At 52.9% G+C, this 26,162-nt stretch overlaps 8 protein-coding genes across 8 annotated transcripts; 4 read left to right on the top strand and 4 right to left on the bottom strand.

Annotated features, from left to right (window-relative positions):
* Window positions 1-1,520: 1,520 nt before the first annotated feature.
* Window positions 1,521-3,789, top strand: EV422DRAFT_330115 (uncharacterized protein). Its single transcript, XM_053066350.1, has one exon. The coding sequence runs from the start codon at window positions 1,733-1,735 to the stop codon at window positions 3,617-3,619; it is 1,887 nt and encodes a 628-aa protein (XP_052921166.1). The 5' UTR covers window positions 1,521-1,732; the 3' UTR covers window positions 3,620-3,789.
* A 1,028-nt stretch (window positions 3,790-4,817) lies between these two features.
* EV422DRAFT_572084 (periplasmic binding protein-like I) lies at window positions 4,818-7,985 on the bottom strand (the record flags this gene model as incomplete). The annotated part of the gene is made up of 10 exons (XM_053073066.1): window positions 4,818-5,456; window positions 5,531-5,809; window positions 5,866-5,926; window positions 6,020-6,295; window positions 6,365-6,564; window positions 6,639-6,797; window positions 6,867-7,016; window positions 7,081-7,530; window positions 7,592-7,704; window positions 7,766-7,985. 10 exons carry the CDS (start codon window positions 7,983-7,985, stop codon window positions 4,818-4,820), a joined length of 2,547 nt encoding a protein of 848 aa, XP_052921165.1.
* A 1,822-nt stretch (window positions 7,986-9,807) lies between these two features.
* Window positions 9,808-11,754, bottom strand: EV422DRAFT_501555 (ras guanine nucleotide exchange factor domain-containing protein; the record flags this gene model as incomplete). Its single annotated transcript, XM_053068197.1, has 6 exons — window positions 9,808-10,061; window positions 10,132-10,348; window positions 10,417-10,903; window positions 10,971-11,133; window positions 11,199-11,263; window positions 11,333-11,754. 6 exons carry the CDS (start codon window positions 11,752-11,754, stop codon window positions 9,808-9,810), a joined length of 1,608 nt encoding a protein of 535 aa, XP_052921164.1.
* A 2,615-nt stretch (window positions 11,755-14,369) lies between these two features.
* EV422DRAFT_329953 (clasp N terminal-domain-containing protein) lies at window positions 14,370-17,068 on the top strand. The gene is made up of 5 exons (XM_053066346.1): window positions 14,370-14,603; window positions 14,677-14,871; window positions 14,939-15,378; window positions 15,457-16,853; window positions 16,924-17,068. Exons 1-4 carry the CDS (start codon window positions 14,571-14,573, stop codon window positions 16,811-16,813), a joined length of 2,025 nt encoding a protein of 674 aa, XP_052921163.1. The 5' UTR covers window positions 14,370-14,570; the 3' UTR covers window positions 16,814-16,853; window positions 16,924-17,068.
* EV422DRAFT_330064 (uncharacterized protein) lies at window positions 16,915-18,099 on the top strand. The gene is made up of 3 exons (XM_053066349.1): window positions 16,915-17,085; window positions 17,157-17,393; window positions 17,473-18,099. Exons 1-3 carry the CDS (start codon window positions 16,966-16,968, stop codon window positions 17,737-17,739), a joined length of 624 nt encoding a protein of 207 aa, XP_052921162.1. The 5' UTR covers window positions 16,915-16,965; the 3' UTR covers window positions 17,740-18,099.
* A 1-nt stretch (window position 18,100) lies between these two features.
* EV422DRAFT_329767 (uncharacterized protein) lies at window positions 18,101-21,186 on the bottom strand. Its single transcript, XM_053066344.1, has 3 exons — window positions 20,432-21,186; window positions 20,143-20,368; window positions 18,101-20,079 (listed from the first exon to the last, which is right to left on the bottom strand). The coding sequence occupies exons 1-3, from the start codon at window positions 21,069-21,071 to the stop codon at window positions 18,171-18,173; spliced, it is 2,775 nt and encodes a 924-aa protein (XP_052921161.1). The 5' UTR covers window positions 21,072-21,186; the 3' UTR covers window positions 18,101-18,170.
* Window positions 21,187-21,620: 434 nt separating this feature from the next.
* Window positions 21,621-22,980, top strand: EV422DRAFT_329958 (uncharacterized protein). Its single transcript, XM_053066347.1, has 4 exons — window positions 21,621-21,864; window positions 21,948-22,389; window positions 22,446-22,597; window positions 22,669-22,980. Exons 1-4 carry the CDS (start codon window positions 21,775-21,777, stop codon window positions 22,855-22,857), a joined length of 873 nt encoding a protein of 290 aa, XP_052921160.1. The 5' UTR covers window positions 21,621-21,774; the 3' UTR covers window positions 22,858-22,980.
* On the bottom strand, window positions 22,981-25,734 carry EV422DRAFT_329775 (dihydroxy-acid/6-phosphogluconate dehydratase). Its single transcript, XM_053066345.1, has 10 exons — window positions 25,543-25,734; window positions 25,362-25,477; window positions 25,235-25,295; window positions 24,938-25,173; window positions 24,362-24,868; window positions 24,182-24,302; window positions 23,705-24,117; window positions 23,551-23,636; window positions 23,269-23,475; window positions 22,981-23,142 (listed from the first exon to the last, which is right to left on the bottom strand). The coding sequence occupies exons 1-10, from the start codon at window positions 25,593-25,595 to the stop codon at window positions 23,104-23,106; spliced, it is 1,839 nt and encodes a 612-aa protein (XP_052921159.1). The 5' UTR covers window positions 25,596-25,734; the 3' UTR covers window positions 22,981-23,103.
* Window positions 25,735-26,162: the final 428 nt, after the last annotated feature.

Below are 26,162 nucleotides of genomic sequence, written 5' to 3'. Positions count from 1 at the left end.
GTGAACCGGGCGTGTGTGTCTGGGAGCGCCACAGAATACCGAGTGTGCGTGGGCCAACGATCGTCGGAAACTTGAAAGCGGCTGAATCTTGAGCGGCGCTGCGGAATGATGTGGATGCCAAGGAGACCGATTCTGTGCAGGAAGAAAGCATCGAGGCGATGAGTGTTCAGCGTCTACGCAGAGGAGACGTTTAGACCGAGTGCGGGGAAGGGGACATATCGAGGGGCCGAGGGGATATGTGTGAAGATTTATCTTTGGAAGTGCACCCGCAAAGGCTTGCTCGAAGGACCTTCCAGCCGGGTTGATAAGGCAGATATGGAACGATACCCCAACCACCGTTGGGGTTCTGGCCCAGGAACCTCAGCTTGACAGAGGAGAGAAAGTCGGATTAGCGAAATCCAAATGGTTCAAGACACAGTGAAAACAGGAGCGGGAAGCTTACTAACCGCTAAGTGTTACAGCAGAACGAGTGTAATTTCCTGCAACTCGACAGGCAGAGGGTTTCGCTGCCCACGGACAAGACGGTGGGTGACGGGATGGGCTTGAAGTCGTTGACGGATGAGTGCGATGAGCTCGTTGCGAGGGTCGCCTGGAGGGTCGCTCTGGGGAAGTTGGAACGCGGCGGTTTGTCCTGAGCCCGTGATCAAAGTCGACCGCGTCCCCGTCAAAAGTTAGGACTGTCGCTTTTGTCGGAGCTCTGACGCGACGCGTTCAGAATTCAATTCAGGCGCCTCCTGGTCTATATATCAGGCATTTGTGACAGGTTAGGAAAGGAAAAAGGGATGCTCGCTCAAGAAGGAACCCCCGCCAAAACCGCATGCGGTCGGTCTGCGGGCTTCTGCTGCACATACAGTCTGTTGCCATAAAGCAGGTCGCCCCAGAAATCAAGTCAATGTCCTCGCGGCTGATCATTTGCACCCATCATCCCAATATTCACAGTATTAGGACCCCTAATCTAAACTAGATCTGTCACTGTCCTAGGCAACAACCGCTGGGGCCGACTGCGCACGGCCAGGTGCGACCTGCTTTATGGCAACAGACTGTACAGTACACGAGGCGATGCCCGACTGGCCCCATCTGGGTGCAAGTATGTACAGTACATCTGTAGGCCCCGAACCGTCGCAGAATACCTTTACATACGTATATAAAGGCGTTGCATCTAGATGCTATGCCTATGGATGCGCAAAAGAATATGAGCATTTGTGCAGCCCGTGTATTCGAAACCAAGTGTGTAAGTATGCACCCGTGGGGCTGATAGGCACCATGTATGTACAGCTGTGCAGGAAGTCCCTGAATTTGCGCCAGCATATCGGTTCTTCTCCGCGTTAATTACTCCAACCCCCTGGGGACCGTGCGTTTCTCCTCCATCAAATAGACCCGATCTTCTCCCATACGATAACCCCTTCCGCTTACCCGCCCGAAAGGAGTCCTCCCGCTACAATTTTCAGGAACGAGTGAAGCAAAGGTCCATTGCGTGTTGGATTCGTGAAGAATTCCAGCGCCACTCTGTCTGCCAACCCCTCCGAGATGTCTTCACCGTTTTCCTTTTCTGTCGTCCTACATTTAAAGGAAAGCTGGTAAGGAAGGTCAGCGGCCCATTGCAGCCTAGAAAGTTCAAGTTCCATCTCCCAGTTCCACCTTCCATACTTGCAGATATATACTGTACATAGCCGGCCAACCCTCAAGATCAAGATCGAATCCGTTTTTGCTGTTTATTGTTACAGGCTTTCGTATGATGGCTGCCGTCGCGCCGTTTCGAGACGAACTCTCACATTCCGGATTCGCCGGTCATCGTCGTCAATCTTATCACGCCCAACAAACAGAAACCTCCGTCACACACATCAAAAACCTAATCCGCCTTCGTAGCAACGACGACTCCATCATCGACCAGCAAACCAGCGCATCGTTGGAAATTTGCACCTTTGATAACCTGGCTTTTTCGCAATCAACGACCGAGAATCTCCGAGATCTTATCGACAACTACGTCGGACTTCAGCAATCTCTTGGTCTTATAATGACGTCCGATCAGGAAAACAGTTTTTTGCGCCCCAAGCGATCAGGCGATGAAATGAACGAACAGAGAGGGCTGCATGAAAGCTACGCGTCACGCCAAGATACGTCCACTTGTTCTTACGAGACCGCCGTGGTCGTCGAACGCGCCGCACCCATGGCAAAAAGGCGCCGTATCTCCGGCGTTGCTCCACAGTCCTTGGCAGCGGTTATCAGTCCGCAACAGACCCCCGCGAACATCCCTTCGTCACCTTCGGTAAACGAGAATGTACCGTTTGCTTTGGGAACCCCGCCAAATACGCCATTATTCGTAGGCGATCAGATTTTGACCGATATCAAGAAGCTGTCCGGCACACGCTCTCAGTCTCCCAGACGTACTACTGGACGGTCTCCGAAGAAGAACCGTTGGAACCCTCTGGAGTTGAGGTTGCTTCCGAACGGCCGTCAGTGTCCAACAGCTGCTACCGAGCAGTTCTCTATGACGAATCGTTCGAATCCTCTACAGTTGAGATTGCTTCCGAACGGGAGAGAGGTCGCACTTCAAACCACCGAGGATTGCTCTCCCTCTTGTTCACCAGTAAAAATAGTCAAATCAGAATCAACTGAGGGCTCCAATCAAGACTCCCTCCGAAAGTATTATGAGGGGTCCAATCTCTCGATGCCTATTTCGAGTACCCCGACCGATGTCTTCGTTGATGGGGGACGAAGATTCAGCTCCAATACTACCCCAGCCGAATGGAGCGGGTCCGGCACAAAGCCCTCGTGCCTAGCAGCTTGTCAAAACCCGCTTCTGCACGAATGTAACCAAACGAGGATGCTCGCATATCCGCAATGCACACGGATTGGGTCAGGCAGACTGTCCACCGATGCAAGTTGTACGCCACACTGCACCGAAGGTGGGCCCCGGCAACGAAAGACCGTGGCGGCTCTGGGATCAGTGTCCCCTGGCTCGTACGACAATTCAAGCCGAGCGCAAGTGGACTGTACGTTATTTGTTTCCACGGCCGCTCGGGTGTGCAGCAATGGGGAGAATACGCGCCAATCCTTGCCATTGGGAGTGGAGGAAGTCATTTCTTTACACGGCGTGAATCCATCTGCTCCTATCTCCGGTGGTAGTTCGCTCATCGGGGGTTGGGCGGAATCCGAATCAAGGACACGGCATCAGTTTGACGGAACTCTAGTTGAGGCGCCTGGTGGCCTTTTTGACACCTGGGCCAGCTCAGATTTGGCCAAGAAGGAAGAAGGCTCTGACATCGACGCTGCTTTTGACTGGGAGTCGGATGATTCGAAACGATCGAATGAAGAAATTCGGTATCAACCGCATCCAAGAGGAGCACCCCCCAGATGCACGAACACTAGGCGGTCAAACGAGAATGTTCCATCCATACCCGCTTCCTCGGGTGCTGTCCCCCAAGTGAAGTATCACAAATCGGAGCAAGGCTTCCATTGCCCCTTTGAAGGGTGCAACATGATAACGGATCGAAAATTCAACTGCCATACGCACTTCCTCACTCATTATGGGGTGCGTCCATTCTCTTGCGACAAGTGCGATGGAAAGGTGAGCCTTTCGGAACCGTATTATTTTGGGACCATCATTAATCATTTCTAACTTATACTATTCGATTATCCCCATTCTGATCTAGTATACCCGCCAGGCGGATCTTAACCGTCACCGCAAAAGCCACGAAAAGAAAGAAGGGAGGAAGCGAATTGTGAGAAAATCCTTCAAAAGATGCGAGGATTGAATCGGTCTGCTTGAGCTCGTTCCCCAAAGAGAACTTTTTGGACGCTCCCAGTCTCTTCGTAATCGTAAATGTGTATATATACCTGCTTCTAGCATAGTACTCTGAGGCAGTATCAGATTTTTCCCAATGGTCTCTGAAATTTTTGTATTTACATAGCACTCTAGATGGTGTCGGTACCACCGGGAGGTCCGAGCCTAAGCTTTAATGGAACCCATAATCCTACGAAGAAAACACAGGAGAAAAACATAGTCAGACGTTTGCACATGACAGATGACTACGATAACTAAATCCAGACCTGGATCCATACCTAACACTTTACGTTCGTTGGATTGAAGCCACACGGGGTGAGGGCCCCCAAGGAGAGGAGAGAGGAGGGTTCGTCTTCCAGGCTCATATTTATACGTTTATATGCGAGCCTCAAGCCTGCTGTCCACAACCTGGGAACGGGTGCCAAGTCTGAATTTACGGGGTGATACAGTGATTCAAAATTGCATCACTCATGGCAACAGCTGCTCGCTCTCCATTGGCACTGGCCTAAAATGATTTCGCTTAGTCCAAGTCTCGAGTCGGACGATGACATTCCTACGGCGTCCATGTGGCACTCAACTAACCACAAGGCACCGGGAAGACCGGGACGTCTCTTGCTGCATTGCAACATATGTGGGGGGAAAGGGCACAAAGGCGGTAGGTTCTGTCAGAGCGAGCGGAGGTGGGTTGGGGACGTGGACCTGTCAGTGGAGAGCACTTGTGCGTGGGGACAATCGAAAGCGCGCAGTGGCGACTCGTTCCCTCTTTTCAGTTGTCCAACCCTCTTTTCCGGACTCGAAATAGCACGACGTTCGCAGGAGCCCAGCAATCTGAAACTGACCCTTGAGATTCCCTGTGTCCTGTGCTGTTTTGCTATTATTCAAGGAATGACAGGTATTCGACAGCGCGTTCATGAGCTCCGACAGTGTTCCATCGCTTTATGAATTGGAACTCTTACGATGACCCTCTTGGGGTTTACTTCCATTTATATCAATATTGTTTAGATACTGGTGCTGGTTCAATGCTACTAATCATCTAAACTAACTGACGCACTGCTTGAGATCGCCCAGTAGTCCGCGACGCTGTAGCACTGGGAGGAGTAGTCGTGGGGGTGCCGCCCGTACTCTCTGTCTGCAAACGTTGTATGGCCCCGGCCCACATCGCCGCGGCGGTCTCGGTGTCCGTTTGAATCCGTATCGCGCCCTTTGGCCATTTGACGGAAATAACGAGGCGATCATTGGCGATGTTCACTATAGCACCTGTAATGGGAATGAGGAGGGATTTTGCGTTGTCGCGCACGTTCAGAAGCGCAAGGGAGTACATTGGCTTCCCAACCAAATGGAGCTGAAAGTTGCGCCACTGCCCCGAAGTGACATCGCTCGATCCGCATATTGGGTAGACGGCGCTCTGAATCGTAGTTTTCTCCGGGGCTTTTGAATTTTCCCGCTGCGATTTCAACGCGGTGGTCGAGACATTTACTGAACTCTTGCCGCCAGGCCCACTGGTCGAGCCAGTACTGCTCTCGGCGGCGAGCCCGTAGTTCTCCGCGCTCTGTTTTTGCACAACTGCGAGCACGTATTTTCCGATCATGAGGTAATACGTCAGTAAGACTGCAAATATGATTAGGATCGATTTGATCCCGAACGTTATGACCGGACTGACAGAGGCCATGAACTGCCATAGAAGAAGGAACCTCAGTGTGTTGTGACGAAGGAAGCCCGCGTTAAAGGAGAACTTCGTCTCACTACCTGAATAATGATTCCTATGAACGCGCAGGCGAAAATGTTGTAAATCGCTACTCCAATACTTTTAGCCTCGTTGTATGTCGAGTAGATGTCGCGGGTTTGGAATGCCAGGTAGCAACATGCCACAAGGAGCGAGCCGTTATAAGCATACAGGACACCCGTTATTGCCGTGCCGGCGACGACCTTATCGGCTTCGCAGGTGAAATAGTGCTGCACGCTGACCATGTCCTTGTGCTCGATGGGAAGCAGAGGGAAGGCGAGCACGGAAATCAAGACTATGATCTACAAGAGGCATTAGGCTTAACTAACTCACCGGTTCCGAAACGATGTGGTCATACCAATTCAATGGCTATCAAAGCGCCTGTTCCCTGCAGGAGCGTGTTTGTGGATAACGCCCTTCTGTGGGCAATTCGATTGTCAAAAATCCTGGGCAAAGAAAAGCGACCCGTCAAGATCATATCCGCACGACAAAAGCTACATCATTGGACCAACCTGTAGAGCCTATACAGCTTCATCATGACGCTGCCGATAACGCAAGCAAAGCCCAGCACCAGCAGGCTGTATCCGGAGTTGCAGGATGCGCGGGACGGAATCAGCTTGGCGTCGATGTAGATGCTCGCGAGGCAGAGCATGAGTCCACATGCAGAGATCATCATGAAAGGCGGTGAAATAGGACGGAGCAACGGGTGGGTCGATTTAACGACAAGGAGGCAGAGACTCGCGAAGATAACAGCTAGGGCAACGGTGGTCAGAATGGTGATGAGCAAGCTGAAAATATATGCATGAAAGATGAGCAGCATTTCTGGATGGCTGAAGTTTACGACCCGGACTACGTACGAGAAGGGCTTCGTGTACCCGATAAGTTGGTCATCCAGAACTGGACTGTCCAGTGGAATGGCGGTGGTACCGGAGAAGAAGACGGGCTGGGTATAGAAGTCAATGGCCGCAGATGTTCCATTTCCGATGAGTTTCAGGCTATTGTCTATTATGTTGTAAACGGCAAACTGCGACGAAACGACGTTCCCATCGGATTGCCACTTTTCCGGAGGCCAATCTTCCCGTCAGCCTCCTCAATCGTTTTGCACGTCTCAATTTCAAAGTGAACACTCACAGCGAGGTATCCGGTAGCTCCTTGAAAGCTTATATTCACAAAGTCAGCGATCGTTATTGGCAGGTTCATCCACTCTCGATTGGCCATTTGCGTGACCGTCAGGCTATTTTTTGTCATGATGTTTTTCAATGCATGGGCGAACGCATATACACAATCGTACTGGAAGAGTAACGGGGCGCTCGGTCAATGATGGAACGCAGATTGACAAACGAATCACAGAATACGTACGTAAAACGCTGCGCCGTCGCTGCCGCCATTTGCACCGATGACAAGATTATACTTGTCCTTCATCTTTGCCTCCAATGACTTCGTCGAGGCAGAGTACTCTAAAGCGCTCACCACAAACATCCCTTGGAGTAATTTGTTGTCCCTTGATGCCTGGAAACCCTTGATGAAACAACTCTTCCGACGATATAGTGGCATGATGCAATGGAAGGCTTACTTGATAATTAGAAGCCGAGAACACCAGATTCGTCACGTCGGAGCCGATATAAGCGAATTCCGGACCGACGAAACCGTTGTCGTTAAGGATCCGGAGAGTCCCCAAGGTCTCGACCTCGTCGTTCGGAACCAATACGATCACACGTATCCCGATGGCCTTATAGCCTTCGAGCTTCGTCTGGAGGCCCGTAGTTTCCCTTGGATCGACGGTTATGGGAGATGAGACTTCTAGGCCATAATCTGGCGCGTTCGCCATAATGACATTGACGATTTCTCTCGAGTAGTCCGACGTTCCTGCGATGATGCCAAAGCGGCTCCAGCCCTGCTTCTGGATCAGTTGCAGTATAACCGTTCCTTGTGCATTATCGTCGGCAATGACTCGGAAGAAAGTCGGAAATTCTTCTTTATCGCCCAACGCTGGTGACGTCGAAATTCCACTGCATTGGAATATCTGAAAGGCGATCCGCGTCAGACGACCAGACTGAAGGTTGGGCACGGCCGCTAGTCCTTACCTTCGGTGTGGTGAGGGTATATGCGAGCATCTTTGACTGATCTGAAAGGTAGCTACCAACCACACCCGAATAGCCCCCAGAGATCAGATCCAACCCCGTTGCGACCTCTCGGGCTGTTGGCATGAGTCAGTGATTGTCCAGATAGATGATGGTAGAAATCGGGGTCGATCGCACCTTTATTGTTCTGATCGTTTCGGTAATCCAAAGTGACAGTTGCACCCGGGAAAAGTGCAGCGGCATTGATCTCCTCAATGGCCAGCGACATGCTTAAGTTGGCATTGGTGGCCAACACGTCCGTCGTGGAAAATGGCAAGACGGTGACAAGCTTGATGATGTCTGCAGCAGCGACTGCAGTCATCACCAGAACGGCGGAAAGCAGGATTGGAACCCTCATTTTGATGCGGTATGAAAGATGGTAAACAGATTTAATGAGGTCCAAGGTTTACTGATGCTGAGTCTTCCTAGATCGTCTGAGACGCCGTAAGAAAGATCGTGGTTCCTAGTTCCGGCTTTTTATTCCACTTCCCGGATGGGACTCGACTAAATTGACCGGACTCCAGTTGAACGTAATGATGAACAAGTGATCTAAATCGGGACGCTACCATGACATCTTCTTAATCCTGGATAATCGATTTTGTCAGCGTCCCTGGAGACCAGGCTGTGCGCTGACACTCAAATCGGATTGAGGTTCTGTGGCAAACTCAAACAAGTTGTGGTTTTGCCCGAATACGACAGCGCGGCTTCTGGAAGGCGCGTCTTCGAACTCCGGAACGTCATTGTGAACGGTAGCAAACGCACAAACACCAACTCGACTGCCTCTTATCACTCTGAGGTAACCGCTCTTATCATCTCGATTGAGAAGTTGAACGTACTTGTACAGCAAGTGCGAGTTCCGTCCATCAATTTCAAACATGCAGCGCTTAAAGGTCTCCAAACTCAACATGCTGTGGAAATCCTCAGGCTCGACCCTCCCGGTGATACCGACACCATCTATGAACGTGCGATGAGAACAGAGGTGGCAACACCATCCATGAACGTGGGGGTTGGGAGTTAGGGTTGCGGGCTCTTGATTTCAAGCTTTTGAGGCGCGCGCATAGGCGCGCATATGGGGCTTTTCGAGTTGAGTGAGAGTACGACGGCGAGAACAGCCGAACACTGGAATCCTGGAAGTGACATGCAGTACATTCTCTCTTTTTGGTTGGCCGACGCTCATTACCACTCTGCCGTGACAAATAAGGCTTGCTTCAACCAATATACGTACACTTAAAGTATTCGGTGAACCCGGGATGGGCAACGCATGCTTTGGAGGAGGTGACGGGCGTCGGGAAGATGGACAACGGCTGGGCGGTTCTAATAACGCACCACAACGACCAAACTCTGGGAAACGGGAGAGACTGTCCTCAAACGATCCAAATGAACGGCAAGCGAGGCTTGCGGCCGCTGAGGCGAGAGCAAAGGTTGGTTTGTGGGTTGCTAAACCTGCGACCTCATGCAAGAGTCCGATTTGCGAGAATGCGACCTCACAGTTTGTTTGTTAGGCATCCGCTTCTCGAGGCGTACAGCAAGGCGGAGGAGCTTTGGCCGCCAAATTAGATTCGCAGAGCAGTATTGGTCCTGGGCGGGTCCCTGGCCAGCAGTCCTCCTCGAAGAATGATATCGCGGCTGAGGTATGGTAGGAGCGAGGGAAGAGGTGGGGTGCTTCACTATTGTACTGACAAGCGGTCTCTCGGCCTTCGACTTAGTGGCGGTCTAGCTGAGCCTTCTCCGGCACTGTATATGTACCCATCCCGCCGTACACTGTATCCACATTCCCGCCATAGTTTTCTGATAGGCGGTCAAGCTGTTTCAAATAGCCGCTTGGAAGTTGTACATAGTCCTACGCTGTGGTCCGCGAACTAACCCGTAGACCGGGCTACGTGAATAGCAAGCTCTTCGACATCAATCGGCATCAGCAGCTGAGTGCAAAGCATATCCCTTTGAGATCCCGGGTTTCGTGTGTATCCCAGGTCAGATCCGCACAGGCAGAATCCTCACAATGATTGCATGGTCACCAACAAAAAACTCGGAAGTTATGAATGGTGAAACTCTTATCTACATGAACGAAACAAAATCGCAGTTGTGTCCTCAATGCATTCCAAAAAAAAAGTAGTTGTGTGCTCCTCTATGGTTTGACAGGCACGATCCGACACCCCGACCCGCATGCAGATGGGGGCGAACTATTTCTCCGACTTTTCGCATTCTAGCGACAATTCCTTGAGCTTGGCCATACTTTTCTCCACCGGTGGCTTCGAGAGGAAATTTTGTATTGGTGGTTTGGGCTCGAAGTTGTACTCGATGCGGGCCAGCGCGGAGATGTCTTTCACGCGGTTGCCCATCATCCGGAGTTTGTCAAAGTTGATCATCTGGCGCTCGGTGCCGATTTTCGACTCGTTTCCGTCGTTCATGAAGGTTAGATCTTTGAGGTAGATCGCTGGAGTAATGTAAGGCGTAATAGTTATTCAGTACGGTCAACTGACGAGGATGTCCGCCGATAAACATACGTAAGAAAGGCACAATGGGCGGACTCGCCGCAAGCAATGTGTCGCGGTAATTCTTCATATTCCTGGAAGGATCAGCCATTTTCTCCAATTCCGCCCAGCTCTTTTTCGCTTTGTCCGGCAAAGCTTCCCATGTCTTCTTCAGGCGTTGTATTGGTGGTATGTTGAGACCAGCGATGATGGCAAACATGGTAAAGAAGTTGTTGAGCTCCTGACACATCTGGGCGCCAACGGAATATTTGAGTCCTTCGTGGGTGCCGAGCGAACAATCGCCTTTTGCGCACATACCTTTCCCGTTAGTATGAACTTCCGCAGCAGCGCAGTCCGCTTTTTGAGATCCTTCTCTTTCACGATCTCCGTAGCCGCCCAATACGACTCCTTATCAAACCGTTCAATGAAGTACTTCATCGACGGCGAACTCTCCGCCGAGTTGTTCCAGATCTGGTTCAGATACTCGATGGGGTGGATGTTGTTGAACAACTTGAAATCATGCAAGCAGATCTGCTGCGCCAGGTCGTCGACTGAGATCTCTTGAACCATGCCTTCTATTGTCTTGCCCTTCCGCTCGACGTTCTTGTAATTATGAAACATCTCCTCGTAGGCCAAGGCTTGCGACTCTATGTACCCGTAGAGCTCTGAGGCGTCGGCGGCAAATTCGCCGCCGTTGTAAGTGGTGATTTGGTCCACGAAATCTTCCAGGTCGGCTTTGACTGCGCTGTCCACCCCGAAGTCATGGTAATGGTGTTGCACCCACCATTTGAAGGTCGCAATAACCCTACGTCCGCCGAAAACAGATGGTTAGATCCTGCTGCATGATAATCCTCTGCTGCATTAGAGAGTACCTCTTCTGTGTGGGAAGCTTCATCCTATTGAAGTACTCGATGTCCTCCGGACTAGGATCCGGAGGGAGCTCGGAATTGAAGCGCGCAACCAGTTGGTCGAAGAAATCGACGGGAGTCATAAAGGAGCGATATGTCAACAGCAAAGTGTCCATAAAAGTTTTGTCTGCAGAAAATGAGAGTTAGCTATTACCTCGTCGAAACACACCCGGGTATCTGCCCACTGCTTACCGTTTTCATCTTGATCGGTTAACCGCTCGATTAGTTTGGCTGGAGTTGCTGCCATGACCTGCGGCCTTTTGTAGCAACGAACGTAAGGATGAGAGACAAAATAAAATTGCTTGGAAGCACCGCTTCAAACTTACTTTCCAGACAACGCCTGAAGAATCATGACGTCTTGCCCTCCCTCGTTGACACACATAGTGCTATACGTCTTTTCCTTCTGGACCACGATGACCTCACCAATGCCCTGCTGATTGTAGAAGGCCACAGTGCGGTCCATCTCCACTATCACGCCTTCTTTCGGAACCTCCAGCGTGTACTGCTCGAAATCGAGCTGCCTCTTCTGGCAGATATGCATCAGCGCCGTTTCCATCGTTTGTTCCGGACCGATGAAAATCGTGGTCGATTGGAAATCGGGTAATGACACTTTGAGGAGGACCCGTTTGCCTTCATCGACGCCCGGAGACGCGACGATAGGGCTGGCGTCGCCTGCGACCACTTCCGTTTTGGGTTGGTCCGCCGGGGCCGTGCCGACTTCTATGTTTGTGTCAGATTCACCCTCCATGTCCATGCATGAGCGCTGTCGGTTGGAGCGCATGACCGGCCGCCGAAGTGTCGCATAGTTGGATGTGCCTGACGTCGCGGGTGACGACACCGTGCGCTTTCGGCTGCCAAAAGGAAGTTGCAAATTTAGACCGAGCTAAGCTGACTGGTGGAAGATGGTAAGACGAGCCTACATTTTTTCTCTGCTTTGGGGATCCCGTACGGTAGAATTCGACCGCGACATGGTAGCAGCTGGCGTGCTCGCAGCTGAATTACTTTCGGATTGGGGAGTTGGTGTGCCTCCCGACTCTGAGATGGGGTCATCAGAAGCACCTTCATCTGCCAGCGAGAATATTCCGTTTGACGTAAGACTTCGTGAAAAGGTGATGGATGGACGTCCCCCTGACTGCTCGGTGCTTGCTCGCCGTTGTTGTGCATGTGACCCCAAAGGTTTGGTATTCGTTCCATCATATAGAGTGTCAAGATCCGAATCCGAGCTTCGCAAACTAAACGAGGCGCCATCCTGACTTGGCGACGCTTTCATGTTGGAAACCGGACTGTCTCCTGCTCTGCTGCTGGTGCTGACTCGGCTTAGCCTTCTAAGGTCTTCCCCCTCGTTAGGTATATAATCCTGACTCCAGTCCTTCCGCATCGCACCCAGCCGGGATGAATCCAGGAGACTGGACGAACTGCCGTCGGTGGACAAGTCACCAGATGGCTTCTTGTTGAAAAGAAGCATGGCGACATTTTTGATGGTCTTTTTGTTTTTCGACAATAGTCCCGCTGCGTCTTTGGAGCCGGCGAGGCGAAGCGCTAATGCTGCCTCATCTGTTACAGTTTTTGGGAACTCCTGGGATGACATGCGGATATTGGAAGGCTTCGGCGCATTCAGCACCACAGACGACCTTCTCCCTTGCCGCATGCGGGCGAGGTTCCCGCTAGAATCTCCTGGTGCATCTACATTTTGCATAATGTCCGCGTCAGCAAATCATTTCTGATGCGTAGAAAGGCTCAGTATTGATTTTCCCACCAGGCTTTTTCTGCAAAATGACCCGCTCCACGTCAGGATAACTGTTCAGAGTTTTGCTCTCATCCGCCATCACGGATTTGCCGTTCATAAACATTATTTTGACCTCATGCCGCGACGGCGTCAACTGCTTTTTCGAGCTGATAACACAGAGCAACTCCCACATCGTCATGTCAGCCTGAACTTGGATGACGGTTGTCATATCGTTCGGCAGTTGCACCCGCAGCAGACAGTTCTCGCCCGGAGGGTCCTCATTGTACAAGGACAATTTCGATCTGCACATCGCCAATTGCGAACCATAGGCATTTAGCTGCAGCTCTCTATTGTCCGCCCCGCACACTCACAAGACAACAAAACACGTACTCGTTGCCTCTACTCAGAGTTCCCATAATAATGCTGGCCTGTTGTAAGCAAGTGAATCCTTAACGAGCAGGATAATAGCCTGAGGGCAAATAGTTTCGAACCACCAAGATTTTAGGACGTTCCCCAACCTTTCGCAATTTGTGTGCTATATTCACCAGCTCATTTCACAGCAATTCCGGCAAGAGGCGCTCGCTCCTTCAAGGGGTGCCACATGACAGTGCTACACTACGGTACGGTGCCCCGAATTCCAGAAGTCTATCGGATATAAATAGCCTTGTGCCCGCGGGGCGGGTATTGGTGATTGGGTGTTGGACAGGCTTCTGGGCTTTGCAGTTCCGCCCTGAGACCTTTGTTCGCCCTTTGTCGAGACCATTACCCGCAACCTTAAGAGCCTTAAACTCGCTGAGGCCTTGCAGCCCAAAATAGAACCCGCGCCAGACGCCGTGTCTTCGGACATCCGCCGCAGGGAAGGTCCGCCGGGTCTTCAGAATCACCGCCACGGCTTCGCACCCAACGAGGGAGTGGGCAGAATACCACCGGTGCAAGGTGTCCTATACTCGCCGTGCTGCCCGTGATGCCTTGGGAAAAGTTGCCATCGCTGCGTGCCACAGTCGCTTCAACAACTTCGACGCGTTTCGCTTTTTTCCCATTTTGGTGGAAGTCTGATGAAGCTTTTTCTGGGCCTCAGGCTCCACTTATGGTGAGTACTGTACTTGTGAGGTGCACCGCCCGCCCGAGCTCACGGACGAATGACTGGAAACCAGGAGTTCAACTCAGGAAACAAGGAAACAAGATATGAACAAGTCTTGACATCGATTTAAAGTTTCCGTCGGTTGCGAAGGACCTTCGGCCCTGAAGCAGGAGACAGCAAAATGTACACATGCTGCACAAACGAAGCCAGAAAAGCTGGTTGGGCCTCAGTCTTGTTTGTCATGTCCGCGCGTCTGGACGTGAATTTGAATCAGGGGGCTTTTTGGAATGTTGGAGGAGGGGCGCTCGCTGGCTTCACACATAGCGGCATACATACATACAGTACATATGCATAGGCAGCCCACTGCTGAGAGACAAGTCCAAAGTGCTGCAGGAGGTTACGAGCTAAGCTAACGACCGACACTCTCGTCTGCCGGACTTCTACTCTCCCGCCGAAGATAAACTCAACACTACTCTTGAATCCACGCGTACCACCTTAACTGACATCTTGGACCCCGATTTGGAACCCCCGATTACCGAAGAACTCCGACAAGACAGCTTCTTTCGAACTCCGCTCTGTGGCCCGGCTCGGGAGGGGGAAGTTTGCTCATATAAGTAGCATACAGCTTGTCCGCCATCAGTTCCTTTCCTCCTCAGTTCTCATCCGTATCGTTATCGACCAACTCTTCCGAGTGTGGCCCGCAAACAACGATACACTACAAATTTTACAAGCTTCACAGGAATTCAAGCCCGTAGCAATGGCGAAAGGCCCGTCGAACGAGGGCATTGCGGTGAGGCCTCACATTTTGTCTTTGTGGCAACATCTACGAGAAAGCCCCGAACTGAACCCATCCGTTTCTGCAGATGCCAGATGATGCGGCCCTGGAGCGTGAACTCCGCAGGATAATGCCCAGTGCGGCGGAGAAAGAGACCGAAGGAAACTGGGAAGGCCGTCTAGCCAACTTTGAGCGCCTTACCAACATTGTTAAGGGGTCGTTCGCTTTGCCGAAGTTTATTCAGACAATCAAACGAGTCGTTAAGGAACCTCTGAGTATTGGCGTAAGTTGCATGCCATATACCGTAATGTGATCGGGAGATTATTCTTACCCTGTTCCAATTCGTACAGCTTCTGAGTGACCGGACCCGTCTTAGCCGTGCCGCCATGACAGTGGTAGAAACCATGGGAACGGTCCTTGGGCGCAACTTCCAAGCGTTGAGCAACGACTTGCTCAAACCTGTTCTGAAGTTGACAGGACGGACCAACAGGATTTATGTTAACACAGCGGTGCACACGATCAAAACCTGCATTGCTTCGGGCGGTCTGCCTGCACTTGTTGAGGCCCTGGCGGAAAGCGGCAGGGAACCCGCCAGAGGCCAGCGGGAGGCGACTGCGGACTGCTTCGCCTTCCTTATGGAGCACAATGATGCCAGGTCATTGGCGCCGTACGTCGATTCCATCGAGGCATACATAAGGACGGCCATCACTGATGCAAGCGGCGAAGTGCGGGCATATACCCGCAGCTCATACGAAACCTACAAATGTAGGTTTCCAGAGCGCGTTGACCTGTAAGTATATGATAATCTGTCATTCTTTCACCTTACGGATGGCTGTCCCCAAGACTCATATGTGGTATTCCTTGACAGATTCCACGGCTCTTTATCGAGCGTAGCCAAAAAGGGATTGAAAATCAACTCGTCCTCGCCTTTGTCCACCAAGGCCTCGCCTGCTCGGTCGACCAAGGCGCCACCGGCTATGAAGCCGCCTGTGCCGTCTACCACAGTGTCTCCCGCTCGGCCGCCCATCAGAAACCTCGTGGCCGCTGCAGCCGAACATCCGACGAAGCCAAGCTTTGGACGCGTCAAAGCAGAACAGGAAACAGCGAGCAGGCCCCGACGTGCCGTTCAAGGTCCCTCTACGGAAACCCGGGTCGGAGCTCAAAGGGTGCAAAGGGTGCTGAGAAAGGACGACGAGGACACAGGGATGAATCCGAAGAAGCCCGTCGGCGCAATGCGTGTCCTTGCTCGCCCGCAGACAAAACCGGAGCTATCACGTGTTCCCAACTCGAAGCCAGCTCTGAATGGCCGGGCGTCGGCCTCCCGCATAGCCAAACCGGAACTCAAACCGGAAATAAACAACCTTAGATCGAGCGTCAAATCCTATGGGTCCAAACCTTCTCTCCCGGGAACGGCGTCAGGAATCTCTCGAGCAGCACCGTCCCCGCCCCCGCTGTCACCGCCGAGGGCACTACCGTCTCCGCCCGGACAGCTTACTGTGCCCAAGTCACCATCAAGGCTGCCGAAGCCGCTATCTCCTTCGAGATTGCCGCAACCCCGAATTGTGGGCACTGTGGCCCAACCTCACGTGCACGACATATCATTGGTGCCGTCGTCACCGGAAACTCTACAGAATGCTACGGCTCCTTCGTACTCCCCTGCAAACGGCAAATGCCTGGCGCAGCCGTCACCGAAAGTTGTTTCTACCTCTACCTCTCCTTCTTGCGCTTCTCAACACGGAAAATCCCTGGTGCCGCCGTCATCGCCAAAGGAACCGTGTACTCCGTCTCTTGACGCTCTGCCGGATGTAGCCGTGGGGGACGCCCCACGTGTTGCGTCCGCTTGTCCTCCCGTACTACAGGTCCAAGGACAGATTCCCCGTGCTGCTTCAATCCCGGGCTGGGAGGCCCCGTTTGTTCAGGTCGATGCGGAGCACCTACGTGTTGGCAAGAACGCGACTCCAGACTTTTCGGCGGACCTATCATTCAAGAAGATTAATTTGGAGTCTATCTTTTCACCGTACATTGTCGATAAACCGGGCTGGGTATGGTCCATGTTTGTTTGCTTCATAAGTCCACTCTGTCTCACCACTCACACTCTCGTACGTGGCATCGCAGCCGGCCCTACCCGTCACCATGATGGAGGAATTACGGGATCCCAGTTACGACGGGATGGATCTAGTGCTCGACAACATAGCGGTCGGAGCCGGCCAGGAATGGCTCCCTGACTTGATAAAGATGACGGATGACGCCATGTTCAGCGACCAGGTGAGTACTCATGATTCCCTACTGCTCCGCACTCAAAGTTTTGGACTAAAGCCACCTGCTCTTCTGACAGCCTGGGAATACACCTCTGTTCCACCTGAGAATCAGCCACATAATGTCGTGTCTGTTGGACCATCATTTCGAGCTCGTCATGAACGTCACGCGGAGCCTGCGAGTCATACCGGGAACGGGCCTCTTTTCCGACATCATAGAGTACTCCGATGACAGGAAAGACGTAAGTACTTGAGCACTCGGATCCCTTGCTTTTCGGATGTCATCTCATACAATGCTGCTTTTCATTTGCAGCTGCACATGTGGTCGTCCGAAGATATGACGGAGTTCAGAGGGACATTACAATACATTTTTGAGATATTCGAAAAACGCAATCCACCAGGCATGGTGTGGCAAACCAGCGTTGCGGCATTGATAACGATGCCGCCGTTCGCGCAAGCCTACAAGCTCCTGCGGTCGACGCTAGAAATGCAGGACGCGCACAATCGCTCGCGCGAGGAGCTCGAAATAATGATGGCCTACATAACCGAGGTGAGTTTCACCACTGGCAGTATGTTGCTCCTTGACATTACACATTGGTTCTAAATGCTTTCTCTCGTCGGTCATGCAGGGGCTTCTTGGCACCAACAAGTTCGGAATTCGATCGGCCGCGTTTGAGTGTATTATGACCATGGGGCAGGAACTCGCCCCCGACACCTTCAAGTACCTCCTCAACATGCTTTACGAGAACCTTCCAAAGGAGGTCCCAGAAGTGAGACGTCGCCGCTTCATCGACCATATCAGCAACGCGAGCAAAGAAGGCGGCGGTCGGCTCCGTGCCATCATGGCACAAAAGGGGCCGGCGTCGGCGTGTTTCCGGGGTCTCTGGCTCTTTTGAAGCTCCCAAGACGGAACCCATGTCAACGATTCGTCCTCCACCAACATCAGCATCATTTTCGCCTCGCACCTCTGAACCACACATTACCCTTCGGCTGCGTCACATATTTTATCGACCTACAAAGACTATACCGCATACAAGGCTCCGGCCGTATTTTATATTCCCGTGAGAGGGTCCTTATTCTTACTTTGTTATACACATCTGTTTCGCGGGGGTAATAGCGTAGCCGCTCGAAATACAATGTGGTTTTCTTGGTACCTTCACTTGCAAAGCTCGTGTCATTTGGACAAGTTGCGTGTTTGCTAGTACAGGATGCCTTGTCGCACTTGAAATCATGAGACTCTCTATGAGCGTTCCATTCCGAACCTTGTCGGGATTATAAATGATCGATTATCAACATATATAAATATAGTGCATCCAATGCCACACGCTCAGAACCCTTTCCTCCTCTGCTTTTTCTTCTTACTACTCTGCCCCGGCTCACCAACGCTCTGCTGACTCGCCTGCGTCCCCGTCCCAATTAAGCTCTGCGAAAGCGACAACGACGGCGGAGCCGGCGACTGCGACATCTGCACCTGGGACGCCCTAAACTGCGACTGCGACTGGGACTGGGACAACGACGCCCACATCTGCGATTGCGTGAACGCGTCCTCGAAAGACGAGCCTCCCACCTCGGTCGCTTGCGAGCTTGCGCGGACGTTTGGGACCATGGAGGGTTCGCGGCTGGATGCGACGCTTGTTGCCCTGCTGGCGGCTGTGATGTCGGGTGTGCGGCTGGCGGTTGCTCGGCTCCGACGATGGGGTGTATGTGCGTTGTTACGCGAGTTTTGCGGTGTTGCGCTGGGGCCGTAGTATTGGGACGGGTTTGTCCACCGCCTTCGCAGCTCGCGGGCGGTCGCGGACAATTGGATCGGTTGCGTTGCGTATGGCGAGATCAAAGTCGCTGTGGGCAGTGAGCGGGAGGATGAGGCATCGGTGTCGATGTCGAGACTTTGGGTTTGGGGCTGGGGGAAATCGTCGACGAGTGAGCGTTCTTGGACGGGCGTCGCTTGGGTTCCTAGCAAGCGGGCTTGGTCCAATATTCTCTTTGCTATTGGGTCGCGGCCCGTCTCTTGATCAGTGTTAGCGGCATTGCTCGATGGAGCGCCGGAGCTATCAGGATCCCTTTTCCGTTGCGCGTATGATATCCAGCTCATGTCAACCAGGTATTTATTCTCAGGGAAGGCAACGCTCAGCGCTGCACCCAACTCCGACACCTGCGCCTCGCTCAACGACCCGAAGAAATGCAGCGAGGAAACAAGAGCGGTGTTATCCTCGGCATAAGAAGTCCCAAGGGTCCAGAAATCCCGACAAAACTCCCACAACGTCCTATGCTGGGATCCGACGGATGACGAGTCGACAATCTTCTTTAGGGACGCCATCTGCGTCTCGTCAACTTCCCGGGCGTTCCTCAACGCGTTGGACAAGGCCATTCGGAGTACTTTGAAGTCTACGATTCCGTGATCTCGATACGGGTCCGGCACAGACGCCTGGGTTTCCGACTTGCGCTCCAGAGCTACCGTCTTGCCAAAGCTAGTCCCATCCGCCTCGACCTCCTGTGCATGCGCACTTTCTGCATCTCTGCTGTATTCCTGGGCGTACATCGACCCGTCTGCATAGAGATGGAATGCATGGAACCCGCCTGCTGTTGTACCCCGGAGAGCGAAACCCTGTAATGGCGGTCTACGCGGGACCACCATGTCGGCGTCGTAGGGACGGATCTCGCGCATAATGCGGTCATCTCGAAAGACTGAGTGACCCAGGCTTGCAAAGTTTGCTGGAGACTTCAGTTGATAGCAACGCATCGTGGAAATCGGCGGGAGATTGCATGATGTCGATAGGAGACTATGGAAGGCGTCACTGGATTGTCCTACTGGTGTCGGCTGGCGGTACTCGAATATGTTCACTTCACCCGATAATCTGCTCCAAGTGCAGAAAGCAGAGGCGGCGCCAGTCTCATCGTCCACAAACTCGATACCCATCGGTGGTTCGCTCGACATGCTCTCCCATTCTATGAGTGGCCGGCCGGGGAAGCGAGTGTCGAGAAGAGCGTTTCGGCGATCTGTTGCAATGACAATTTGATACGCATTGTGCGGATCGGTTCGACATGCCGCAAGCATCTCCGACGCCCGCGTTTGAAAGACCGTTGCGGGAACGATCGATTTTACTCGGAAATCAATGGTATCCACCCGATCGAAATGGCCGACGACCAAAGTCCTAGGATGATGGCCGTAGTCACATGTCTTCCACCTCCGCTGATAAACGGAGCCAAAGTCTTCGTATGTTGCTATCACGGATGCCCTACGAGAAGAGAACTCATGAGTTCGTCTGCTGTCGACTCTAGGCAAAACTGCGACCGCTTACTGTTGCTTGTGCTGGTTTCCGTTCCATAGCCAGACGTCTCCTCCGTCCAGAACCACTGCGGCCTCGGCGGGAAGTATCGGATTGAAGGCCACATGCAAAGGCCGCCGTTGGAACGGTATGTTGGATGCTATGCCGAAAGTCGACCCGCCCGCCCCATCGGCAGTCCGATCTCCATTCTTTTTGTTCAATATTGTAACTGACCCGGCATTGCGCACTGCTACGAAGTCTATGTTTTAAGAAAGTAAGAACGAGCAACACTATAATAACCACATAAGATAGTCTACCTTACTTGGAGCGGACGCAGAGGAAGTAGCGATTTGAAGAATCGGATTGCCGAACGAAACGGTTGGTGACAATGTTGGCATTTCAGGACCGAAATGTCCCACGTACAGACTCTCACAGGACTCCCCACCCGCGAATGCAAGCGCGACTGATCCATGCCTAGCATCACCCTGCGGTCGCCCATCTATGGATTGCATCAGATTGCCCAGAAACGGATCTCTGATATAGCTGTCAAGCTCGACATTGATAGCTTCGACAAGATGGTCATACATGAGGTCTGTCGACACCCCCAACTGAAACAGATTCGCCTCGCCGTATGCAAGCATCTTATCTATCTGCTCGTGCCGCTCAGGACGCGTCCATTCCCTTCTCCCCGAACATAGTGAATGGGAAGGGCCTTTTGGGTATATCGCAGCTTGATAGCCTTCATTTGCCAAAAACTCCAGGCGTCCTTTCGCATCCGACTCTGAATACGACACTGCATTGAGGGAACCGAAGGTGATCGCGGAGGAGTTTTCCGGGAACGTCCAGGTCGGGAACTCCTTTGGTGCGTTCTTCCCCAGACCCCAGTCGACGCTTTCCGCTCCTGGTGTTAGATCGTCGCCGTGCCCGTCGCGATTCTCTGATACTTCCGTCATATTCGGCATGGAGGATGCATGGTGTTCCAGACCTGCTAACCGCTAATTCGTCTTATTTCTGTTGATTCCTACTACTCGAAGCTGCAAAAACAACGCAAGCACGATTGGGCGCGGATTCGGGTTTTGGTGGAACCCTGTAAGCTAGACCTCCAGGTTCTCGATCTCCCCCAAAGCAAGACCACAGTGGCCCCGCACTTTGATGAATCAGTGAAATATCTCCCCCGTTTCGACAAGTACGGCCTATGCGAGATCTCCCCTGTGTTCCAACTGGCCGTTGCTATTGTCGAATGACCTGCTGGCAATTTCAACTCGTGAAAGCGTTGCAAGTCCGAAGCCTGGTTGCACGCCCGCGCACCCACCCCCGCACCAGCTCGCGCGGGCGCCCACGCCCATCGCGCCCATGACATCCTTCCAAGCTCCTTTCGGCTTCACACCCAACTTCACAGAAGTGTGTGTCGGCCAGATATCGTAGTCATGTTCTCCAGCGTAGACCACCTGGCCTTAGAGGAGGGCGAGTCGACGGTCGCAGGTACTTACTTCTGTTATTGTCAATCGCAACGCTGATGGTCTGCCCATGGCCTAACGTCTCCCTACCAATATCCCAGTCCTCGAACAAATCCTATCCGACGCAACAGCACCTCTAGAAGAAACCTTGCAAAAAGTCGTCGATACCATCTCCACCGCGGGCCGCGGCGTAACGTCCCGAAATGTTATGAGGGTCATTTCCGAGCAGGCCGTGAAGGGGCCGCTCGACGATGAGTCCGTGCGCGTCGTCGAACTTCTCAGCAGCTATGATATCTCTGTATGTGAGTGTGTGCGCCTTCGCAAGCGAACGGAATGGGCACCTTCGAAGGGCTTCTGACCCAATGGACCCCACCTGCATAGGACCCCCATGTCGGCTACACAGTCTACATGCTCCTCCTCCGCCTCTCCGACACCTGCCCCAACGCCTTCCGCCACCTCGACTCGCACGACTGGCTCGACCGCCTCACTTCCGAAGTGACCTCCACCCCATCCCGGCGGAACCAGCAGCTCGCCGCGCAACTCCTGTGCAAGATCTGCGATACGCGGGAACTGAGTATCGGCGATCTCAAGATCTTCGACGCGCCGTGGCTGGAGCAGCTTGCGGAGCTTATTGAAGAGACCAGGGAGTTTGAGGAGCAGAATGCCGATTTGTTAAAGTTGCTGTTGACGGTGCAATACCAGTACGCGTTGAAGAATACGGCACGATCGGTTGTGCCGAATCCGGTGCTGCTTACCATAGAGAAGCGGATAGATCATAGCAAGACGTTGAGCGAGAATGTTATCTTCTTGTTCAATCGGGCAGGTACGTTCCCGGTCTCATATCTTCCCTGACAGAAGGATTACTCACAAACTGCGCAGAGGAGAAGCTCCTACGTCTAAAGATCCTTCGATTCCTGGACGCCGTGCTCTCAGACCCCACAACATCGGGCCTGTTCTACACCAACGATTTAGGTGTGCTGCTGGATGTCGTGGTGCGCGAGACCAAGAACGTAGACGCGGAGGACGAGGATGTAAGCAAACAACATCTGAAACCCTCTACTTACTCTTTAGGATGGCTAACCTCATCCCCGCTTACCCACAGCTCCACCAACGCTACATCTACCTCCTTCCCCTCCTACTAAACCACCCCGGCGCACAATGGACAGATAGGAACAGAGAAGAGGTGCAGAAGCTGCTGACAGGGATCAGGGACGGGCCATTTGTGAGGTCGCAGACTCGAAAATGTGCGGAGAAGGCGCTGACGGGGAAGACGAGGAGGGATAGCGAGTGAAGCTGGCCATCCTCGCCTTTTTTAAATGCTTACAACCGTATCTCGCTTACATGTACGCCCATGGACGTGCAGAAGCGAGGTTATATTGGCAGTATGACACTATAGATACGGAGCTGCTTCTACAGTTTCCTGGCGTGTCCTCTCGCTCTCATCTCTCCCTACGCCGTGCAGCCTTTCTGACATACAACTCTGCGACATCACCGTGTGTTGGTGATACCAAGCGGGGCAATCCCCTCGTCCGCCGTCCTACTCGTCCGTAGTGCATCCCAGGGATGCGTTGTTGACCTGTAAGTAAAGGAAACGGGCGTACGGTAAGCTCACTGACACCAGGTCGCCCACACCCAGCCCCAAATCGAAGCTGGGGCAACAAGAAAGAACTCCCGCTTCCTGCACGGTCTCAACCAAACTTACGTTCTTAATGAACTTATACAACGTCCCCCTCGTCGCCTTATACGGCGGCGCCGTCCACTTCTCCCTTCGGCGCGCAAACTCCTCCTCACTGACATTCACCGAGATAGATTTATCCCTTGCGTCGATGCTGATGATGTCCCCGTCGACGACATGCGCGATGGGGCCGCCGACTTGCGCCTCGGGGGTGATGTGCCCGATGATGAAGCCCTGTGATATGGAAGACATGGCATGGGTGAGGAGGTCGAAGCGAGGGTGGGATGGGGACGCTGTGAGGGGACTTACGTGGGAACCACCGGAGAAGCGGCCGTCAGTTAAGAGAGCGACGTCTTTGCCGAGTCCTGCGCCCATCACCGCACTGGTTGGCGTCACTACGAACGTCAGGGTGGATCAGCGTCATCCTTCAATAACACACATCGGTCAACTCGCAAGTACTTACGCATCTCCGGCATCCCCGGCCCACCCTTCGGCCCCTCATATCTAATTATAATCACATCCCCCTTCCCAATCCGCCCATTCTCCAACGCCTTCAACATATCCTCCTCCTGATCAAACACCTTTGCAGGCCCCGAGAAGTGAAGACCTTCCTTCCCCGTGATCTTCGCAACAGATCCCTCAGGCGCGAGGTTGCCGCGGAGGATCTGGATGTGCCCGGATGATTTGATGGGGTCTGATAACGGGCGGATGATGTCTTGGCCTGGTTTGAGGTCGGGCAATGGCGCCAAGTTCTCGGCGAGGGTTTTGCCAGTGACTGTCATGCAGTCGCCGTGGATCAGACCTTCCTTTAGCAGGTACTTCAGCACGGCTGGGATACCGCCGATGTCGTGGAGGTCGGCGAAGACGTATTTTCCGCTACCGTTCGGAGATGTGAGAGGGTGTCGTGTCTATGGGGATCAGAAGAGCATTCGTTGCGTACCTGGGCTTCAAATCAGCGATGAAAGGTACGCGGTCGCTGATCTTCTGGAAGTCGTCGATGGTTAGGTCGACTCCCAACGTCCTGGCGACGGCCACCAAGTGCAGAACCGCATTTGTTGAACCTGGATGCCACTATCAGGCGGAGTCCTCGTTGTGAAAGGGTACCTTGAAGCGACCATACCTCCTAAAGCCATCGTCAGCACGATCGCGTTCTCGAACGCTTTTCGGGTCATGATGTCCTTTGGTGTGATGTTCTTTTCCAGGAGGTGCTTCAGGGCTTTCCCAGCGTTCAAGCATTCCTCGAGCTTTGCGGGATGCTCTGCTGGTGTTGAAGAACTGTATGGTAGACTCATGCCCATTGCCTCGATCGCACTCGACACTGAGATGACTTTGATCAGATGGGTGGCATCCAATGGCGAAGAACCGTGGAAGTACATACTTGTGTTTGCCGTATACATTCCACCGCAGCCCCCGGCGCCCGGACACGAGTTCCGTACGATGTCGGCACGCTCTTCCTCCGATATGCGTCCCGCGATATATTCACCGTAGCATTGGAATGCAGACACGATATCCAGTGGCTCGCCTTTGCAGGATTTTCCTGCTTTGATGGATCCTCCGTACACAATCAACGATGGCCTGTTCAACCGTGCCATCGCTATCAGGCACCCTGGCATGTTTTTGTCACACCCTGCAATATGACCATGAGGTGAGTCTAAGCGACACCCCTCTTCTCTGCCGGTGCATACGTCCTGCTGACCTGGGATGGAGATGTTTCCATCGTACCACTGAGCTGACATGACGGTCTCGATAGAGTCCGCAATAATCTCACGCGATTGCAAGGAATAAGACATCCCTTCGGTACCCATGCTGATGCCGTCGCTGACACCGATGGTGTTGAAGCGATATCCAACGAGCCCTGCCTTCTTCACTCCTGTCTTGACCTTGTCTGCAAGATCAAGAAGGTGCATATTGCATGGGTTGCCTTCATACCACCTGCAAGTAACGCGTCAGAGTCAGGCCTGGGGCAACTCCTTATCAGCAAATCCATACTTACACACTGGAGATCCCAACTTGTGGGAGCTTCATATCTGCTTCCGTCAGTCCTGTTGCATAAACTACCCGGTATCATGGCACATCAGTCCCTATATCCCGATCGTCCAAAGTGAGCAAAGCACACGCACGCATAGCTTGAGAAGCGCCCTGAGCCTTGGGTTCCGTTATCCTCGCGCTGTATCGGTTGGCAGTGGACTGGTTCGCGGGTGTTGCATATTGACGGCGAAGGAGAAACGCTCTCCGACTGGAAGGCTTGGAGTGAGTACTTCAATTCTACGCATATTTTCCAGGTAGGTGAGGCAAACGCACCATGTTGGACTGACCAAGGAACTCCGACTGGCTGTGCTGCGAATGGCCCACATTTTGAGCGTTCAGCTACTCTCTGAGATGCGACAAGTCGGAAGGGGAATCTATGGAGAGCACGTTTACAAGGCGCGATGGGTCCAGCGTATGCAGTGGAGGTGAGACTGGCGTAGGAATGAGGAGGGGTTGTCTGCGAGATCACGGCGGTTTTCCCAGGGGCCTTTGAAGACGAGAATCGCATGTGGGAGAGGACGCTTTCATGAATCACCACAGTCACTTGCGATCGACGACGCGTGAGCTCTCTCGCGGAGTTTCGCTGCCCGAAGCAACGGAGTGCTTCAAGACCGACAGAAGTCCCCATACCGGAGAGCAGCACCCAACAACCGTTCTCCTTCGCGTAAGGACGCTTCATGACCAGAATTGGCGCGCCATTCAGCTTTCCCGCGCGCTCGAGCACCATCGCAACCATTCGCAACAAAGTCAGAACAAGAACTGCCCCCCCATCGCCACCAGGTCCAGTAATTCATGAACCAGGTGGTCACTTGCCAAGTCACGCAACTCTGGCTCGTTTTCCAACAGCTCGAAGAGAAGCATGGCCATCCGATTGGCAGAAGAAGTCCATTGAT

The sequence above is a fragment of the Fimicolochytrium jonesii genome, assembly GCF_025526975.1.
Source record: "Fimicolochytrium jonesii strain JEL569 chromosome Unknown EV422scaffold_40, whole genome shotgun sequence".
Lineage (NCBI taxonomy): Eukaryota > Fungi > Chytridiomycota > Chytridiomycetes > Spizellomycetales > Powellomycetaceae > Fimicolochytrium > Fimicolochytrium jonesii.
Note: the sequence above shows the minus strand (reverse complement) of the source record. Positions and strands in the feature narration are given on the sequence as shown.